Source organism: Rattus norvegicus, chromosome 4 (genome assembly GCF_021556685.1).
Source record: "Rattus norvegicus strain SHRSP/BbbUtx chromosome 4, alternate assembly SHRSP_T2T, whole genome shotgun sequence".
Taxonomy (NCBI): Eukaryota; Metazoa; Chordata; class Mammalia; order Rodentia; family Muridae; genus Rattus; species Rattus norvegicus.
In genome coordinates this window covers 42,331,938-42,353,929 of record NC_141537.1, presented here as the reverse complement: position 1 = coordinate 42,353,929, position 21,992 = coordinate 42,331,938, and the positions used below count along the sequence as shown (strand labels likewise).

Genomic DNA, 21,992 nt, shown 5'->3' with positions numbered 1-21,992 from the left:
GATGATATTTTCCAGTTCCAACCATTTGCCTACCAATTTCATAAAGTCGTTGTTTTTGATAGCTGAGTAATATTCCATTGTGTAGATGTACCACATTTTCTGTATCCATTCCTCTGTTGAAGGGCATCTGGGTTCTTTCCAGCTTCTGGCTATTATAAATAAGGCTGCGATGAACATAGTGGAGCACATGTCTCTTTTATATGTTGAGGCATCTTTTGGGTATATGCCCAAGAGAGGTATAGCTAGATCATCGGGCAGTTCAATGTCCAATTTTCTGAGGAACCTCCAGACTGATTTCCAGAATGGTTTTACCAGTCTGCAATCCCACCAACAATGGAGGAGTGTTCCTCTTTCTCCACATCCTCGCCAGCATCTGCTGTCACCTGAGTTTTTGATCTTAGCCAATCGCACTGGTGTGAGGTGAAATCTCAGGGTTGTTTTGATTTGCATTTCCCTTATGACTAAAGATGTTGAACATTTCTTTAGGTGTTTCTCAGCCATTCGGCATTCCTCAGCTGTGAATTCTTTGTTTAGCTCTGAACCCCATTTTTTAATAGGGTTATTTGTTTCCCTGCGGTCTAACTTCTTGAGTTCTTTGTATATTTTGGAAATAAGGCCTCTATCTGTTGTAGGATTGGTAAAGATCTTTTCCCAATCTGTTGGTTGCCGTTTTGTCCTAACCACAGTGTCCTTTGCCTTACAGAAGCTTTGCAGTTTTATGAGATCCCATTTGTCGATTCTTGATCTTAGAGCATAAGCCATTGGTGTTTTGTTCAGGAAATTTTTTCCAGTGCCCATGTGTTCCAGATGCTTCCCTAGTTTTTCTTCTATTAGTTTGAGTGTGTCTGGTTTGATGTGGAGGTCCTTGATCCACTTGGACTTAAGCTTTGTACAGGGTGATAAGGATGGATCGATCTGCATTCTTCTACATGTTGCCCTCCAGTTGAACCAGCACCATTTGCTGAAAATACTATCTTTTTTCCATTGGATGGTTTTGGCTCCTTTGTCAAAAATCAAGTGACCATAGGTGTGTGGGTTCATTTCTGGGTCTTCAATTCTATTCCATTGGTCTATCTGTCTGTCTCTGTACCAATACCATGCAGTTTTTATCACTATTGCTCTGTAATACTGCTTGAGTTCAGGGATAGTGATTCCCCCTGAAGTCCTTTTATTGTTGAGGATAGCTTTAGCTATCCTGGGTTTTTTGTTATTCCAGATGAATTTGCAAATTGTTCTGTCTAACTCTTTGAAGAATTGGATTGGTATTTTGATGGGGATTGCATTGAATCTGTAGATTGCTTTTGGTAAAATGGCCATTTTTACCATATTAATCCTGCCAATCCATGAGCATGGGAGATCTTTCCATCTTCTGAGGTCTTCTTCAATTTCTTTCCTCAGTGTCTTGAAGTTCTTATTGTACAGATCTTTTACTTGCTTGGTTAAAGTCACACCGAGGTACTTTATATTATTTGGGTCTATTATGAAGGGTGTCGTTTCCCTAATTTCTTTCTCGGCTTGTTTCTCTTTTGTATAGAGGAAGGCAACTGATTTATTTGAGTTAATTTTATACCCAGCCACTTTGCTGAAGTTGTTTATCAGCTTTAGTAGTTCTCTGGTGGAACTTTTGGGATCACTTAAATATACTATCATGTCATCTGCAAATAGTGATATTTTGACCTCTTCTTTTCCGATCTGTATCCCTTTGATCTCCTTTTGTTGTCTGATTGCTCTGGCTAGAACTTCAAGAACTATATTGAATAAGTAGGGAGAGAGTGGGCAGCCTTGTCTAGTCCCTGATTTTAGTGGGATTGCTTCAAGTTTCTCTCCATTTAGTTTAATGTTAGCAACTGGTTTGCTGTATATGGCTTTTACTATGTTTAGGTATGGGCCTTGAATTCCTATTCTTTCCAGGACTTTTATCATGAAGGGGTGTTGAATTTTGTCAAATGCTTTCTCAGCATCTAATGAAATGATCATGTGGTTCTGTTCTTTCAGTTTGTTTATATAATGGATCACGTTGATGGTTTTCCGTATATTAAACCATCCCTGCATGCCTGGGATGAAGCCTACGTGATCATGGTGGATGATTGTTTTGATGTGCTCTTGAATTCGGTTTGCCAGAATTTTATTGAGTATTTTTGCGTCGATATTCATAAGGGAAATTGGTCTGAAGTTCTCTTTCTTTGTTGTGTCTTTGTGTGGTTTAGGTATAAGAGTAATTGTGGCTTCGTAGAAGGAATTCGGTAGGGCTCCATCTGTTTCAATTTTGTGGAATAGTTTGGATAATATTGGTATGAGGTCTTCTATGAAGGTTTGATAGAATTCTGCACTAAACCCGTCTGGACCTGGGCTCTTTTTGGTTGGGAGACCTTTAATGACTCCTTCTATTTCCTTAGGAGTTATGGGGTTGTTTAACTGGTTTATCTGTTCCTGATTTAACTTCGATACCTGGTATCTGTCTAGGAAATTGTCCATTTCCTGAAGATTTTCAAATTTTGTTGAATATAGGTTTTTATAGTAAGATCTGATGATTTTTTGAATTTCCTCCGAATCTGTAGTTATGTCTCCCTTTTCATTTCTGATTTTGTTAATTTGGACACACTCTCTGTGTCCTCTCGTTAGTCTGGCTAAGGGTTTATCTATCTTGTTGATTTTCTCAAAGAACCAACTTTTGGTTCTGTTGATTCTTTCTATGGTCCTTTTTGTTTCTACTTGGTTGATTTCAGCTCTGAGTTTGATTATTTCCTGCCTTCTACTCCTCCTGGGTGTATTTGCTTCTTTTTGTTCTAGAGCTTTTAGGTGTGCTGTCAAGCTGCTGACATATGCTCTTTCCTGTTTCTTTCTGCAGGCACTCAGCGCTATGAGTTTTCCTCTTAGCACAGCTTTCATTGTGTCCCATAAGTTTGAGTATGTTGTATCTTCATTTTCATTAAATTCTAAAAAGTTTTTAATTTCTTTCTTTATTTCTTCCTTGACCAGGTTATCATTGAGTAGAGCATTGTTCAATTTCCACGTATATGTGGGCATTCTTCCCTTATTGTTATTGAAGACCAGTTTTAGGCCGTGGTGGTCCGATAGCACGCATGGGATTATTTCTATCTTTCTGTACCTGTTGAGGCCCGTTTTTTGACCAATTATATGGTCAATTTTGGAGAAAGTACCATGAGGAGCTGAGAAGAAGGTATATCCTTTTGCTTTAGGATAGAATGTTCTATAAATATCCGTTAAGTCCATTTGGCTCATGACTTCTCTTAGTCTGTCTACATCACTGTTTAATTTCTGTTTCCATGATCTGTCCATTGATGAGAGTGGGGTGTTGAAATCTCCCACTATTATTGTGTGAGGTGCAATGTGTGTTTTGAGCTTTAGTAAGGTTTCTTTTACATATGTAGGTGCCCTTGTATTTGGGGCATAGATATTTAGGATTGAGAGTTCATCTTGGTTGATTTTTCCTTTGATGAATATGAAGTGTCCTTCCTTATCTTTTTTGATGACTTTTAGTTGGAAATTGATTTTATTTGATATTAGAATGGCTACTCCAGCTTGCTTCTTCTGACCATTTGCTTGGAAAGTTGTTTTCCAGCCTTTCACTCTGAGGTAGTGTCTGTCTTTGTCTCTGAGGTGTGTTTCCTGTAGGCAGCAGAATGCAGGGTCCTCGTTGCGTATCCAGTTTGTTAATCTATGTCTTTTTATTGGGGAGTTGAGGCCATTGATGTTGAGAGATATTAAGGAATAGTGATTATTTCTTCCAGTTATATTCATATTTGGATGTGAGGTTATGTTTGTGTGCTTTCATTCTTTTTGTTTTGTTGCCAAGACGATTAGTTTCTTGCTTCTTCTAGGGTATAGCTTGCCTCCTTATGTTGGGCTTTACCCTTTATTATCCTTTGTAGTGCTGGATTTGTAGAAAGATATTGTGTAAATTTGGTTTTGTCATGGAATATCTTGGTTTCTCCATCAATGTTAATTGAGAGTTTTGCTGGATACAGTAATCTGGGCTGGCATTTGTGTTCTCTTAGGGTCTGTATAACATCAGTCCAGGATCTTCTGGCCTTCATAGTTTCTGGCGAGAAGTCTGGTGTGATTCTGATAGGTCTCCCTTTATATGTTACTTGACCTTTTTCCCTTACTGCTTTTAATATTCTTTCTTTATTTTGTGCGTTTGGTGTTTTGACAATTATGTGACGGGAGGTGTTTCTTTTCTGGTCCAATCTATTTGGAGTTCTGTAGGCTTCCTGTATGTCTATGGGTATCTCTTTTTTTAGGTTAGGGAAGTTTTCTTCTATGATTTTGTTGAAGATATTTACTGGTCCTTTGAGCTGGGAGTCTTCACTCTCTTCTATACCTATTATCCTTAGGTTTGATCTTCTCATTGAGTCCTGGATTTCCTGTATGTTTTGGACCAGTAGCTTTTTCCGCTTTACATTATCTTTGACAGTTGAGTCAATGATTTCTATGGAATCTTCTGCTCCTGAGATTCTCTCTTCCATCTCTTGTATTCTGTTGGTGAAGCTTGTATCTACAGCTCCTTGTCTCTTCTTTTGGTTTTCTATATCCAGGGTTGTTTCCATGTGTTCTTTCTTGATTGCTTCTATTTCCATTTTTAATTCCTTCAACTGTTTGATTGTGTTTTCCTGGAATTCTTTCAGGGATTTTTGCGATTCCTCTCTGTAGGCTTTTACTTGTTTATTAATGTTTTCCTGTGCTTCCCTAAGTGTGTTCAGGTCTTTCCTGAAGTCCTCCAGCATCATGATCAAATATGATTTTGAAACTAGATCTTGCTTTTCTGGTGTGTTTGGATATTCCATGTTTGTTTTGGTGGGAGAATTGGGCTCCGATGATGGCATGTAGTCTTGGTTTCTGTTGCTTGGGTTCCTGCGCTTGCCTCTCGCCATCAGATTATCTCTAGTGTTACTTTGTTCTGCTATTTCTGACAGTGGCTAGACTGTCCTATAAGCCTGTGTGTCAGGAGTGCTGTAGACCTGTTTTCCTCTCTTTCAGTCAGTTATGGGGACAGAGTGTTCTGCTTTCGGGCGTGAAGTTTTTCCTCTCTACAGGTCTTCAGCTGTTCCTGTGGGCCTGTGTCTTGAGTTCACCAGGCAGCTTTCTTGCAGCAGAAAATTTGGTCTTACCTGTGGTCCCGAGGCTCAGGTTTGCTCGTGGGGTGCTGTTCAGGGGCTCTCTGCAGCGGCAGCAACCAGGAAGACCTGTGCCGCCCCTTCCGGGAGCTTCAGTGCACCAGGGTTCCAGATGGTCTTTGGCTTTTTCCTCTGGCGTCCGAGATGTGTGTGCAGGGAGCAGTCTCTTCTGGTTTCCCAGGCCTGTCTGCCTCTCTGAAGGTTTAGCTCTCCCTCCCACGGGATTTGGGTGCAGAGAACTGTTTATCCGGTCTGTTTCCTTCAGGGTCCGGCGGTGTCTGTGGCAGGGGTCCTGCCGCTCCTGGGCCCTCCCCCACGGGAGCCCAGAGGCCTTATACAGTTTCCTCTTGGGCCAGGGATGTGGGCAGGGGTGAGCAGTGTTGGTGGTCTCTTCAGCTCTGCAGCCTCAGGAGTGCCCACCTGACCAGGCGGTTGGGTCTCTCTCTCACCGGGTCTGGGAGCAGAGAGCTGCTGCGGGCCGGGATCCGCAGGTGTGGGACTTCCGGTAAACACAGAACGTGCCCGGTTCTAGAGAAATTCTGCTTCCGTGTGTCCCAAGCTCACCAGGCAGCTTTCTTGCAGCAGAAAATTTGGTCTTACCTATGGTCCCGAGGCTCAGGTTTGCTCGTGGGGTGCTGTCCAGGGGCTCTCTGCAGCGGCAGCAACCAGGAAGGGCTTTTCTTTTCTTTTTCTTTCTTTTTTTTTTTTTTTTTTTTGGTGGGGGTTAGGGTGGGGGTGGGAGGAGTTTATTCAGCTTACACTTCCACATTGCTGTTCATCACCAAAGTAAGTCAGGACTGGAACTCAAGCAGGTCTAGAAGCAGAAGCTGATGCAGAAGCCATGGAGGGATGCTGCTTACTGGCTTGCTCCCCTGGCTTGCTCAGTCTCCTTCCTTTCTTACTTCCTTCCCTCCTTCCTTCCTTCCTTCCTTTCTTTTTTAAGGCAGTTGCTTTATGACTTTTATTCTCCTCTCATACCAAAACTAGGTAAATTAACACCAGCTCCAGAAATTTACATAGAACTTTTAATCCCATAATAACCTGACAACTTAAGAGGAAATGTTTTTTTTTATTATTATTATTAACTTGAGTATTTCTTATATACATTTCGAGTGTTATTCCCTTTCCCGGTATCCGGGCAAACATCCCCCTCCCCCCTCCCCTTCCTTATGGGTGTTCCCCTCCCAACCCTCCCCCCACTGCCGCCCTCCCCCCACCAGTCTAGTTCACTGGGGGTTCAGTCTTAGCAGGACCCAGGACTTCCCCTTCCACTGGTGCTCTTACTAGGATATTCATTGCTACCTATGAGGTCAGAGTCCAGGGTCAGTCCATGTATAGTCTTTAGGTAGTGGCTTAGTCCCTGGAAGCTCTGGTTGCTTGGCATTGTTGTACATATGGGGTCTCGAGCCCCTTCAAGCTCTTCCAGTTCTTTCTCTGATTCCTTCAACGGAGGTCCTATTCTCAGTTCAGTGGTTTGCTGCTGGCATTCGCCTCTGTATTTGCTGTATTCTGGCTGTGTCTCTCAGGAGCGCTCTACATCCGGCTCCTGTCGGCCTGCACTTCTTTGCTTCATCCATCTTGTCTAATTGGGTGGCTGTATATGTATGGGCCACAAGGAGGAAATGTTTATAGCTGTTTTCTGTATTTTTCATGTCAAAACACTTCTCGACTTAAGCAATACATTTGTATTATGTACATATACATTTGCATATTATACGCATTAATTTTACACATATGATTTATGACATTACACATATACACTCCTATAAAAGCCAGAGTTTTGACAGTTCTTGTACTTGGTGTTGAAATCATTCATTGTATTTTCATGTGTTGCATATAGCAATCTCCATTGTGACAGCTTTCTTTGATTAAGTTGGTGGCATCTTACGTTTCTTCTATTACTAAGTCAAATGATTTGCTATTACTTTAACTTTGAAGTTGAAGTAATGATATTGTGTTAGCAGACTAAGATTAACATAAATCCAAGTGTTTCCCTACGGTTTATTCTCACACTAAGCCATTTTCTAATGTAGCTAATGCGAGATATTTTTGAAAATTAAATAATTTTGAAAGGATTCATGTTGTCTTCTTGTTCTCAGTAAGCAGAGAATTTTCAAGGTGCTGTTTTTTCTTTTTTTTCCTTGTATATTTTATGTATTTACATTTCCAATGATATTCCTTTTTCCCTCTCTCCCATGCTCTGTCCCCACTCCCCTTACATCTATGAAGTTGCTCCCACCCACCAACTCCGACCTCAACACCCTGGCATTCCGCTACACTGGGGAAAGAAGCCTTCACAGGACCAAGGGCTTCTCCTCTTATTGATGCTGGGCTTAACTGATTTATTCATAGCTACTTACTATTCTTCTATGTTTTGCTCACATGCATACTCTCAACATCTTTGTGTCTCTACAGTTTCAGACTATTTTCAATATAACATTGAAAACTACCTTGTGTATCACGCTTCCTTAGGAGAAAACAAGGATTCTATGAAAATTATACTTAGTATTATTCTTTTTAAATTTTTTATTAGATATATTTCTTTACTCACATTTCAAATACTATTCCCCTTCCCAGGTTACCGTTTATAAGCCCCCATCACCTCCCCCTTCCCCTCCCCAATACTGGTATTCCCTCCTTACATCCCCCTTACTGCCCCCCCAAATTCCCCTGCACTGGGGGTCCAACCTTGGCAAGACCAAGGGTTTCCCCTTCCAGTGGTGCCCCAACAAGGCTATTCTCTGCTACATATGCAGTTGGAGCCCTGGGTCAGTCCATGTATAGTCTTTCAGTAGTGGTTTAGTCCCTGGAAGCTCTGGTTGTTGGCATTGTTGTTCTTATGGGGTTGTAACCTCCTTCGACTCTTTCAATCCTTCCTCTAATTCCCCCCAAGGGGGTTTCATTCTCAGTTCAGTGGTTTACTGCTAGCACTGACCTCTGTATTGGCTCTGGATGCGTCTTTCACCATGTGTTTTTTAGCTTCATCAATCTTATCTAGTTTTGGTCGTTGTATATATATATGGGACACATGTGGGGCAGGCGCTGAATGGCCATTCCTTCAGTCACTGATCTAATCTTTGCTTCCATATCCCCTCCTATGGATATTTTTTTCCCTTTTTAAGAAGGAGTGGGAGCATCGGCATTTTGGTCATCCTTCTTCTTGAGCTTCATGTGGTCTGTGGATTGCATCTTGGGTAATTCGAGCTTTTGGGCTAATATCCACTTATTAGTGAGTGCATACCATGTGTATTTTCCTGTGATTGAGTAACCTCACTCAGGATGATATTTTCTAGTTCATTCCATTTGTCTATGAATTACATGAAGTCATTGTTTTTGATAGCTGAGTAGTACCCCATTGTGTAAATGTACCATATTTTCTGTATCCTTTCCTCTGTTGAAGGGCATCTGGGTTCTTTCCAGCTTCTGGCTATTATAAATAAGGCTGCTATGAGCATAGTGGAGCATGTGTCCTTGTTATATGTTGGAGCATCTTTTGGGTATATGCCCAGGAGAGGTATAGCTGGATCCTCAGGTAGTTCAATGTCCAATTTTCTGAGGAACCTCCAGAATGATCTCCAGAATGGTTGTACCAGTTTGCAGTCCCACCGACAATGGAGGAGTGTTCCTCTTTCTCCACATCCTCGCCAGCATCTGCTGTCACCTGAGCTGTTTATCTTAGCCATTTCACTAGTGTAAGGTGGAATCTCAGGGTTGTTTTGATTTGCATTTCCCTGATTCCTAAGGATGTTGAACATTTCTTTAAGTGCATTTTGGCCATTCGATAATCCTCAGCTGAGAATGTTTTCTTTAGCTCTGTACCCCATTTTTAATATTGTTATTTGATTCTCTGGAGTCTAACTTCTTGAGTTCTTTGTATGTTTTGGATATTAGCCCTCTTCAGATGTAGGATTGACAAAGATCTTTTCCCAATCTATTGGTTGCCGTTTTTGTCCTAATAACAGTGTCTTTTGCTTTACAAAAGCTTTGCCATTTTATGAGGTCCCATTAGTCAATTCTTGATCTTAGAGCATAAGCCATTAGTGTTTTGTTCAGGAAATTTTCCCCACTGTCCATGTGTTTGAGACTCTTCCCCACTTTTTCTTCTATTAGTTTGAGTATATCTGGTTTGATGTGGAGGTCCTTGATCCACTTGGACTTATGTTTTGTACATGGTAATAAGAACGGATCGATTTGCATTCTTCTTCGTGTTGACCTCCAGTTGAATCAGCACCATTTGTTGAAAATGCTATCTTTCTTCCACTGGATGTCAAAGATCAAGTGACCATAGGTGTGTGGGTTCATTTCTGGGTCTTCGATTCAGCCTGCTATCTTATAGAACCCAAGATTACCAGCCAGGGATGGCATCACCCACATTGGGCCCTTCCATCGTGATCACTAATTAAGCAAATGCCTTACAGCTGGATCTCATAGAGGCTTTTCCTTAAGGCAGGCTCCTTTCTCTGTGATAACTCCAACTTGTGACAAGTTGATAGATAAAACCAGCCAGTACAATGCATACTCTGTTTTTTTTAAATTTTTTATTAGATATATTTCTTTACTCACATTTCAAATGTTATTCCCCTTCCCAGGTTCTTTCCATAAGCCCTCATCAACTCCCCCTCCCCCATATGGTTATTCCCCCCATACATCCCCCTTACTGCCCCTCCCATATTCCACTACACTGGGGGGTTCAACCTTGGCAGGATCAAGGGTTTCCCCTTCCACTGGTACCCCAACAAGGCTATTCTCTGCTACATATGCAATTGGAGCCCTGGGTCAGTCCATGTATAGTCTTTGGGTAGTGGTTTAGTCCCGGAAGCTCTGGTTGGTTGGCATTGTTGTTCTTATCAGGTTACAAGCTCCTTCAATTCCTTCAATCCTTCCTTTCAGCATGAATTTTTTTAGCTTCATCAATCTTATCTAGTTTTGGTGGCTGTATATATATGGGCCACAGCAATGCAAAGTCTTATATCAATGTAGTATTCTAGCAAGTTTGAGTCTTTGCTTTTTAAAAAGGTATTTATTTCATGGCAATGGACATCTAGCTCAGTGGTAAGTATAAAAATGAAATAGTGTTAATTATCCACATTTCTTTTTTATCAAGTTCTTTAGATTATTTTAATTTTATTTATATTTGCATATGCATGTAAGTATTAGCCTGTTGGTTTGTGTTTTTCTCTGTGACACTGAGGAAAAATGTAATAAATTTGCAAAGAATTAGTGACTTCTGTAAACTGAATTTTGAAATCTATGAATGTGTTTCTCTCCCTTGTTTCAGGTTTCCTTAACTTTCTTTGAGCCATGTTCTGTAGCTAGACTTACTCGTAATGTGTTTGTTTCTGGATATTACAAAATGTAGCCTTGATTTTGATTGTCAGTTACATAGAGATATTTCAGATAAATTGTGCTGGTGTTGGAGGTTGCAAACTTACTGTGCCTACTCAGCAGTTCCTGGACGTCTGTTGGTTTTGCAGTGTTGTCTGTGCAGGTATATGGTATTCAGTGTTTATGAATAAAGGCAGTTTTATCACATTCTAGTCCACTTGCCTATCATTCTTGTTTTACTTTACTCACTTGTACATCCCACTCAATGGTGAATGGACATCCTCGGGCTTCATGCTCTTGTTCTCTCGAGTGTAAAAGATTCAATCCTTTATTTAGCATTGTGTTGCTAACTCTAATATTCAAAATTTTCTTCATCTGGCCAACGAAGTTCTCTTTTAAACTTACTGAGCATTATCAATCATGAGTATATGTCAAATGTTGTCAGTCATGTTCCCTGGTAATATTAAAATGATCATAGAGTTTTAAAACATCTTTTCCTTTAATATGAATAATTTTGTGGACTGAAATGAAAACCAAGTGTGACATTCCTAAAGGTAAACTTCACTTGGTTCTTTGGTTGGCTTCTCTTGTTAATATTTATTTTATAATCATTGCATAGTCATGAGCTCGTTTTATTAATAATTGCCTAATTTTGTACTTACACTGTTTCTCTCATTAACTAAAAAAGGGGCCACAGCAACCTCTAGTTTAGGGATAATTTAACCTCTTTACCTAATTCCTTGGCTACCTTTGTCACAGTTTTGGATTCTCAGAAAGCAGATTATAGCACAGAACTTTTCAGGTCTGTGGGTGATAAGGTGGGGGTGGAGGTGCCCTCTCAAGATCAACCTTATCAGGAAGTATAGGGAATAAGTCTGTCCAGAAGAAGACACTGCTTCAGGGAGAGCTTAGTGAACGCTGTCTGGAGAAACTTGTTTTTCCAAAGTAAAATCTTAGTGGGGAAAGGCTTACTTATTCAGGTATACAGACTATAGTGTTCTATGAGGAACGTGGATTATTTTATCATCATCATCATCATCATCATCATCATTATTATTATTATTAAACTATTATTAAACAGTGAAATAAGAATATACTTATCTAGACACTGGGGATTTTCTAGAAAGCATGCTGAGTCATGACATTGGTGATTATTTGCAAAACTATTTAGTCAGTACCAGACAAAGATAGTCTTGTCCTTACATGAGAGCCTAAACCTCATTCTAATGCTTACTTAACTTTGTAATATATTTTAGAGCTAAGACCAGTCTTTTGATTGCTTTTGAGACTTTTTCTTCCTACTGAGTTGCCTCATCCAGCCTTATTATGAGGTGAGATGTTTAGTCTTATTGTAACTTGATGTGGGATGTTTGGTTGATATCACTGGGAGGCCTGTTGTCTTTTAAAGAGAAAGAAGGAGTGGAAGGGAAGTGGGGTAGAGGGGAGAGAGGGTGGAGGGACTGGGAGGGGGGAGAAAGGGGAAATTGTGGTCTGAATGTAACTAATATATAAGAGAAGAATAAACAAACACAAATGACTTTTAGAAGCATGTTTTCTTTCTTTACTAAGATTGTTTTAAACTTTCTACTCAATGTTCTTTAAGTGACAAACATTTTTAGGAAATTACAAACTAACATAAAAATAGGAACTATTAGTAATGTTATTTACTAAGAACTATTCTCAATAAAATAAAATAAAGTGAAATAAAATTCTCATTTAAATATTATATAGTCCTCCAATATTGGGAATGTCACACAAAGATGTTCCCTACAATTATTCTTTATGCTGCTTTGGATTAAGAAGCATTATTTTAAGCAGGAAAATAAGAATAAATGTGAAATTTGAGGACTCTAAGTGCACTGGAGAAGTACTACATAGAATTCAAATAGATCCATGGGTTGGGAAAATCGACCAGTCTTAGAATATTTGCCACTAAGATGACCTGAGTTCAGATGCCCATGAACCATGTAAATAGCCTACAAGTGTGCCCGCACAAGGTGCTAACATGTATTCACACATCACACATGCACCTGAGAAAGAAAATGAACTTATTTTTCCCTAGTGAAAATATATTGGGGATAATGGATCACAAACAATATTTCAGTAATTCATGTAAATCCCATTAGTACTATCCTTCATCATCACATCTTTAAATTTTTATTGGTTATTTTATTTATTTACATTTCAAATGTTGTCCCACTTTCCAGTTTCCCTTTGAAAACCCCATACCCCATTCCCCCCTGCTTCTATGAGGGTGCTCACCCACCCACCCACTCCTGCCTCACTGTCCTAGCATTCCTGTGAGAATTTTATTGGATATTTTTATTTACATTCCAAATGTTATCTCCTTTCCCCCACCTAACCACCCAGTCCTTCCCACCTCCCCACCCTGACATTAATTTTTAACCACTCACGATGTTCTTACATGGAAGGGTAATAGAATTGTTTTAAAATTGAAATATTAAGGTGTGTGTGTTTGTGTGTGTGTGTGTTTGTGTGTGTGTGTGTTTGTGTATATGAAGATACTTATCTGATACAGCTTGTAATTATCAAAGTTATTGGAATTATCAAAGTAAAAATTCTTTCTAGAAAATGCATAATTTTGGAGAAATAAGGCCCTTGGGGTAATTCTGAAATCCTGTAGTAAACAGAGGAAACTTAGGTGGCAGGCACAATTACAAAAAATAAGAACGGCATTTAAAAAATTAGTTGGGCATATTGCATCTGCTATCTAGCAAAGGTAGGATTTTAGTGCCCATTTTAGAGAAAGTTTGTTCAAGAAAGGCCAGTAATGACATTTAAGACCATTGAGTCCAAGAGGAATCCATTTAGTATTGGTGACTTCTGGCCATAATAATCTCATCTTATCTCAAGAGTGGTCAGCTCTGTCATTCTTTCAGCTCAAGTCAAATGAAGAATAAAACCTCAAAGCTTCAGTATCTTAGAGTCACACTGTGACAAGATTCAAGTTGTTCCTTGCATCTTTAGAAAGTGCAAGGTCAATCATCTTTGACGTGCTAGGAGTCCCTGATACTGAGGGCCTTTTGTGTGTGTGCAAAGGTGAGTATATTTGCTTGCTTCGGGAGGGGGAATAAAATACTAAGCGTAGACTTAACTAGGTTGGTGTACAAAACACATGACCAAAAAAAAATTCTCATCTTTCTATCTAGCTCAGGAGTGCTCTCCTGGAGGCCACCAGTTTCTTCAGAGTCCTTACAGAAGCATTCACTTTGACTCGGTGTATCTCCAGCATTCAGCTGCTCAAGACCTGATCTGTGACCATTCTCTCGCTCCTGGATGGTACCGATTTCTCATCTTTGACAGACCCGCTGAGATGCCCACCAAATGCGTTGAGGTACTTTTCCTCCTACTGGAGAAATCATTCTCCCTCGAAGTATTCAGGACACATATATTCCTACACTTATGTCTCCTGGTTACCCCAAGTAGCCGGCCAAATAGCCAAATTTTAAACATAGGTCCAGATATATATATAACTGCCATTAAGGAATGCTTTTGAAAATTTGCTTTAGTGCTTTTCAGTTGTTACCTGACATTTTCTTTCTTGACTCAAAACCCTCAAGTCCACCACCTATTTCTTAAGTGAAGAAAACTCATACTGCCAGTGAAATTTTAAATCGTCTTTCACACAATATATGTAATGGGGTGTGTGTGTGTGTGTGAGAGAGAGAGAGAGAGAGAGAGAGAGAGAGGCAGAGAGACAGACAGACAAAGAGACACAGAGACAGAGAGATACAGACAGAGAAAGAGAGAGAGAGGTAAATATTGGATCCCTTTTTTTAAAAAAAAGTTTTTATTAGATATATTTCTTTACTTACATTTCAAATGTTATTCCCCTTCCCAGTTTCCTGGCCTTTTTGAATTGTTTTTCACTCAGTGTTTGAAACAGGATCTGTCACTGAATCATGCCCTCCCCAACTATGCTAAACTAGCCCCAGGGATCATTTCATCTCCATCTCTTCAGTGCTGGGATGTATAGGCGTGTGCCATGGCTTTTTTTTTTTTAATGGTGGATGCTGAGGCTCAAACTCAGGTCTTCATGATTGTCCATCAAATAACTTATTAGCTTAGCTGTCTCCCCAGCAGTCATATATTTCTCGGTTCCACCCTACAGACAGAATACCTTATATAACTCAGTAACCTGGAGGTCTATGATTTCGGCACATAGTTTCTGTTCTTTAAGCACACTATGTGTACAGCCTACATGTTTTGTTTTTCTTAAACCTGTAAACAGGCTAGCCTGGTTCTTTTAGGTAAGTCACATTTAATTCTATTTTTTACTTTTTTTCATTTTGCTGGCCTGGGGAATTGAACCCAAGATATCACACACACTAGGCAAACAGACTACCACTGAGGTACATCTCTAACCATGTTTAAGATCTTCTATACATAAAATCAAACCAGATGTGTTTTTCTGAAGTCAACTTTTCCCTGAGCTTGCTTCTTCTTATGATGCTTTTCATTCTGATAAGAGTCTAGCTTAGTCAGTTAGCCCAGATAGCTTTGTTTACACAGGGATCTTTGAGAAGAACTTTTTTTCCCCAAATTGCCTCAAAGAATAAGCCTAAAGAATAGCAATTCAAAACACTATTTCTTGATGATTCATCAGCTGCTGTGAATTTGACTGAGAGCTCTAGTTGCTTGAATGACAATTTTCAACTGAGAAGTCACCAGTAATTCAGGAATCTTACTGTCACAGTACTGACAACTCCCCTACCTATGTTACTTGTGATAAGTTGCTGTTTTGAACTGCTCCTGTTATTGCTACTGTAATCTTGTCCACAGAATCTAAGGAATAAGACTAAGTTTAAATATTGTAAAAAAAAAAGTTTCAGAACCTCTGTGGCCTCAAAATGGTAATGAAGTATTTGAGCATGGCATTTATTTTGTAACTGATATGCTCCTTGCACTGTAAGTATTTTAAGTATTTAGCCTCACTTGATTTCACACTGAGATTTTGTGGTAGCCAATGGACCTCGTTATGGAAATGTGGATGCAGATGGAGTTTGAATCACGTAACCAAAGTCATTACCATTAGGGGCAAAATGACACGCAACTCACACCATGAGTTCTTTGCCTTATTATAAGCTTCCACACAGCTCAGTGGATGGTTTCCAAGGATGGACTAGACACAAGTGGTTTTGGTTGAAATATCAAGTTCTGTGTCAGGACTGTACTATTCAAGAAACATGTCCAAATTGATAATCATCACTAATGACTTGGCGCCCCATTGTGTTGTGCTATTCTTACTTCAGAGCTACTAATTAAGAGCTGGAGTGAGAGGATACTGTACACAACTATATCTTACCAGATCACTTGTTCATCTTATTTTCATGTGTGTTTTGAGGGTTATTGAGATGCAGGCTTTTCCTTTCTCATCACCAATGCAAGAACAACAAAACAAAACCTCAGAAAAAGTATTGAATTTTGACACTTTCGCTGTCATCATGGCTGTTTCATTTTCTCTTTCATTGTTTATCTACTTTTATTCTTACCACTTTTGCAGCATTTTGTTGGAAGGAGACTAAGCCATCAGAATTTAAAAGTAAAGCTTGAGGAAAATATTTGGTGAGGGGATCACAACATTCTTATATGTGGGTTCTCTTCCTTTGGCTAATGAATCAACTCAGGAGCCTTATAGAAATATGAAGATGAAATGGCTTCCCTTGTTTGTTCCTGAAATTCAGCACATGGTCACATCACGTTACTGGTGGTAAATAGGTGTCCACTGTTTACCTGTCCTTAACAGTTAAGTGGACAATCAATATTTTTTTTCTTTTTCCACAGGATGATACAAACCTGTTAAAATAAGTTTTTGCATGTTGGGTTTAAAGCAATATACATGAATCATAGGAAACAGCAAAGAAACCATAGGGACTATAACAGTGATTTTTTTCATAATCCACCTTAGTTGTAGCAATCATTAACAGGCACCTTCTATTTCCCTTTATTTAATTTTTACAACATGGTTTTGTGGATAATTACATCATTAACATGTTCCTATACTATAATTTATTTCATGTGACTTTTAGAAATGATGTGCATAATCATTGTAATTTTGTATGATTAATAAAGTTCTTATAAGTAAAATTAATGAAAACATCTTTTAAGGTGTTGGAAAATGTACTTGTTATTGAAAACGTAATGATAATTTTTAATTTCCATAGCAATAGGTAAAAATGTATCCCTTGATACTGCATATTCACCCTTTAGATGCTCCGAAAAAAAAAAAGAACCAAAAAAAAAAAAAATCAAGTTTGTATTTCTTTTGAGACTTTTGAAATTGTGGTCTTACAGTTTGTAAAATAAAAATAAATGCAATAATGTAACAATAAGTAACAGGACACTAAAAATAACTACTGCAAATAGTTACTTCATTTAATTCTTTTTTTTTATTTTTATTATTATTTTTTTTATTAACTTGAGTATTTCTTATATACATTTCGAGTGTTATTCCCTTTCCCGGTTTCCGGGCAAACATCCCCCTCCCCCCTCCCCTTCCTTATGGGTGTTCCCCTCCCAACCCTCCCCCCATTGCCGCCCTCCCCCCATAGACTAGTTCACTGGGGGTTCAGTCTTAGCAGGACCCAGGGCTTCCCCTTCCACTGGTGCTCTTACTAGGATATTCATTGCTACCTATGGGGTCAGAGTCCAGGGTCAGTCCATGTATAGTCTTTAGGTAGTGGCTTAGTCCCTGGAAGCTCTGGTTGCTTGGCATTGTTGTACTTTTGGGGTCTCGAGCCCCTTCAAGCTCTTCCAGTTCTTTCTCTGATTCCTTCAATAGGGGACCTATTCTCAGTTCAGTGGTTTGCTGCTGGCATTCGCCTCTATATTTGCTGTATTCTGGCTGTGTCTCTCAGGAGCGATCTACATCTGGCTCCTGTCGGTCTGCACTTCTTTGCTTCATCCATCTTGTCTAATTGGGTGGCTGTATATGTATGGGCCACATGTGGGGCAGGCTCTGAATGGGTGTTCCTTCAGTCTCTGTTTTAATCTTTGCCTCTCCCTTCCCTGCCAAGGGTATTCTTTTTCCTCATTTAAAGAAGGAGTGAAGCATTCACATTTTGATCATCCGTCTTGAGTTTCGTTTGTTCTAGGGATCTAGGGCAATTCAAGCATTTGGGCTAATAGCCACTTATCAATGAGTGCATACCATGTATGTCTTTCTGTGATTGGGTTAGCTCACTCAGGATGATATTTTCCAGTTCCAACCATTTGCCTACCAATTTCATAAAGTCACTGTTTTTGATAGCTGAGTAATATTCCATTGTGAAGATGTACCACATTTTCTATATCCATTCCTCTGTTGAAGGGCATCTGGGTTCGTTCCAGCTTCTGGCTATTATAAATAAGGCTGCGATGAACATAGTGGAGCACGTGTCTCTTTTATATGTTGAGGCATCTTTTGGGCATATGCCCAAGAGAGGTATAGCTGGATCCTCAGGCAGTTCAATGTCCAATTTTCTGAGGAACCTCCAGACTGATTTCCAGAATGGTTTTACCAGTCTGCAATCCCACCAACAATGGAGGAGTGTTCCTCTTTCTCCAAATCCTTGCCAGCATCTGCTGTCACCTGAGTTTTTGATCTTAGCCATTCTCACTGGTGTGAGGTGAAATCTCAGGGTTGTTTTGATTTGCATTTCCCTTATGACTAAAGATGTTGAACATTTCTTTAGGTGTTTCTCAGCCATTCGGCATTCCTCAGCTGTGAATTCTTTGTTTAGCTCTGAACCCCATTTTTTAATAGGGTTATTTGTTTCCCTGCGGTCTAACTTCTTGAGTTCTTTGTATATTTTGGATATAAGGCCTCTATCTGTTGTAGGATTGGTAAAGATCTTTTCCCAATCTGTTGGTTGCCGTTTTGTCCTAACCACAGTGTCCTTTGCCTTACAGAAGCTTTGCAGTTTTATGAGATCCCATTTGTCGATTCTTGATCTTAGAGCATGAGCCATTGGTGTTTTGTTCAGGAAATTTTTTCCAGTGCCCATGTGTTCCAGATGCTTCCCTAGTTTTTCTTCTATTAGTTTGAGTGTGTCTGGTTTGATGTGGAGGTCCTTGATCCACTTGGACTTAAGCTTTGTACAGGGTGATAAGCATGGATCGATCTGCATTCTTCTACATGTTGCCCTCCAGTTGAACCAGCACCATTTGTTGAAAATGCTATCTTTTTTCCATTGGATGGTTTTGGCTCCTTTGTCAAAAATCAAGTGACCATAGGTGTGTGGGTTCATTTCTGGGTCTTCAATTCTATTCCATTGGTCTATCTGTCTGTCTCTGTACCAATACCATTCAGTTTTTATCACTATTGCTCTGTAATACTGCTTGAGTTCAGGGATAGTGATTCCCCCTGAAGTTCTTTTATTGTTGAGGATAGCTTTAGCTATCCTGGGTTTTTTGTTATTCCAGATGAATTTGCAAATTGTTCTGTCTAACTCTTTGAAGAATTGGATTGGTATTTTGATGGGGATTGCATTGAATCTGTAGATTGCTTTTGGTAAAATGGCCATTTTTACTATATTAATCCTCCCAATCCATGAGCATGGGAGATCTTTCCATCTTCTGAGGTCTTCTTCAATTTCTTTCCTCAGTGTCTTGAAGTTCTTATTGTACAGATCTTTTACTTGCTTGGTTAAAGTCACACCGAGGTACTTTATATTATTTGGGTCTATTATGAAGGGTGTCGTTTCCCTAATTTCTTTCTCGGCTTGTTTCTCTTTTGTATAGAGGAAGGCAACTGATTTATTTGAGTTAATTTTATACCCAGCCAATATGCTGAAGTTGTTTATCAGCTTTAGTAGTTCTCTGGTGGAACTTTTGGGATCACTTAAATATACTATCATGTCATCTGCAAATAGTGATATTTTGACCTCTTCTTTTCCGATCTGTATCCCTTTGATCTCCTTTTGTTGTCTGATTGCTCTGGCTAGAACTTCAAGAACTATATTAAATAAGTAGGGAGAGAGTGGGCAGCCTTGTCTAGTCCCTGATTTTAGTGGGATTGCTTCAAGTTTCTCTCCATTTAGTTTAATGTTAGCAACTGGTTTGCTGTATATGGCTTTTACTATGTTTAGGTATGGGCCTTGAATTCCTATTCATTCCAGGACTTTTATCATGAAGGGGTGTTGAATTTTGTCAAATGCTTTCTCAGCATCTAATGAAATGATCATGTGGTTCTGTTCTTTCAGTTTGTTTATATGATGGATCACGTTGATGGTTTTCCGTATATTAAACCATCCCTGCATGCCTGGGATGAAGCCTACTTGATCATGGTGGATGATTGTTTTGATGTGCTCTTGAATTCGGTTTGCCAGAATTTTATTGAGTATTTTTGCGTCGATATTCATAAGGGAAATTGGTCTGAAGTTCTCTTTCTTTGTTGTGTCTTTGTGTGGTTTAGGTATAAGAGTAATTGTGGCTTCGTAGAAGGAATTCGGTAGGGCTCCATCTGTTTCAATTTTGTGGAATAGTTTGGATAATATTGGTATGAGGTCTTCTATGAAGGTTTGATAGAATTCTGCACTAAACCCGTCTGGACCTGGGCTCTTTTTGGTTGGGAGACCTTTAATGACTGCTTCTATTTCCTTAGGAGTTATGGGGTTGTTTAACTGGTTTATCTGTTCCTGATTTAACCTCGATACCTGGTATCTGTCTAGGAAATTGTCCATTTCCTGAAGATTTTCAAATTTTGTTGAATATAGGTTTTTATAGTAAGATCTGATGATTTTTTGAATTTCCTCCGAATCTGTAGTTATGTCTCCCTTTTCATTTCTGATTTTGTTAATTTGGACACACTCTCTGTGTCCTCTCGTTAGTCTGGCTAAGGGTTTATCTATCTTGTTGATTTTCTCAAAGAACCAACTTTTGGTTCTGTTGATTCTTTCTATGGTCCTTTTTGTTTCTACTTGGTTGATTTCAGCTCTGAGTTTGATTATTTCCTGCCTTCTACTCCTCCTGGGTGTAATTGCTTCTTTTTGTTCTAGAGCTTTTAGGTGTGCTGTCAAGCTGCTGACATATGCTCTTTCCTGTTCCTTTCTGCAGGCACTCAGCGCTATGAGTTTTCCTCTTAGCACAGCTTTCATTGTGTCCCATAAGTTTGAGTATGTTGTATCTTCATTTTCATTAAATTCTAAAAAGTTTTTAATTTCTTTCTTTATTTCTTCCTTGACCAGGTTATCATTAAGTAGAGCATTGTTCAATTTCCACGTATATGTGGGCATTCTTCCCTTATTGTTATTGAAGACCAGTTTTAGGCCGTGGTGGTCCGATAGCACGCATGGGATTATTTCTATCTTTCTGTACCTGTTGAGGCCCGTTTTTTGACCAATTATATGGTCAATTTTGGAGAAAGTACCATGAGGAGCTGAGAAGAAGGTATATCCTTTTGCTTTAGGATAGAATGTTCTATAAATATCCGTTAAGTCCATTTGGCTCATGACTTCTCTTAGTCTGTCGACATCACTGTTTAATTTCTGTTTCCATGATCTGTCCATGGATGAGAGTGGGGTGTTGAAATCTCCCACTATTATTGTGTGAGGTGCAATGTGTGTTTTGAGCTTTAGTAAGGTTTCTTTTACGTATGTAGGTGCCCTTGTATTTGGGGCATAGATATTTAGGATTGAGAGTTCATCTTGGTTGATTTTTCCTTTGATGAATATGAAGTGTCCTTCCTTATCTTTTTTGATGACTTTTAGTTGGAAATTGATTTTATTTGATATTAGAATGGCTACTCCAGCTTGCTTCTTCTGACCATTTGCTTGGAAAGTTGTTTTCCAGCCTTTCACTCTGAGGTAGTGTCTGTCTTTGTCTCTGAGGTGTGTTTACTGTAGGCAGCAGAATGCAGGGTCCTCGTTGCGTATCCAGTTTGTTAATCTATGTCTTTTTATTGGGGAGTTGAGGCCATTGATATTGAGAGATATTAAGGAATAGTGATTATTGCTTCCCGTTATATTCATATTTGGATGTGAGGTTATGTTTGTGTGCTTTCATTCTCTTTGTTTTGTTGCCAAGACGATTAGTTTCTTGCTTCTTCTAGGGTATAGCTTGCCTCCTTATGTTGGGCTTTACCATTTATTATCCTTTGTAGTGCTGGATTTGTAGAAAGATATTGTGTAAATTTGGTTTTGTCATGGAATATCTTGGTTTCTCCATCAATGTTAATTGAGAGTTTTGCTGGATACAGTAACCTGGGCTGGCATTTGTGTTCTCTTAGGGTCTGTATAACATCAGTCCAGGATCTTCTGGCCTTCATAGTTTCTGGCGAGAAGTCTGGTGTGATTCTGATAGGTCTCCCTTTATATGTTACTTGACCTTTTTCCCTTACTGCTTTTAATATTCTTTCTTTATTTTGTGCGTTTGGTGTTTTGACAATTATGTGACGGGAGGTGTTTCTTTTCTGGTCCAATCTGTTTGGAGTTCTGTAGGCTTCTTGTATGTCTATGGGTATCTCTTTTTTTAGGTTAGGGAAGTTTTCTTCTATGATTTTGTTGAAGATATTTACTGGTCCTTTGAGCT

General features: G+C 39.3%; 1 protein-coding gene across 1 annotated transcript in view; it reads left to right on the top strand.

Annotated features, from left to right (window-relative positions):
* Positions 1 to 13,599: 13,599 nt before the first annotated feature.
* Positions 13,600 to 21,992, top strand: part of Vwde (von Willebrand factor D and EGF domains) — a 75,539-nt gene continuing 67,146 nt past the window's right edge. Inside the window, exon 1 of the mRNA XM_087659536.1 lies at positions 13,600 to 13,818. Coding sequence (XP_087515662.1) covers positions 13,600 to 13,818 — 219 coding nt within the window. The remainder of the gene's footprint in view (positions 13,819 to 21,992) is intronic.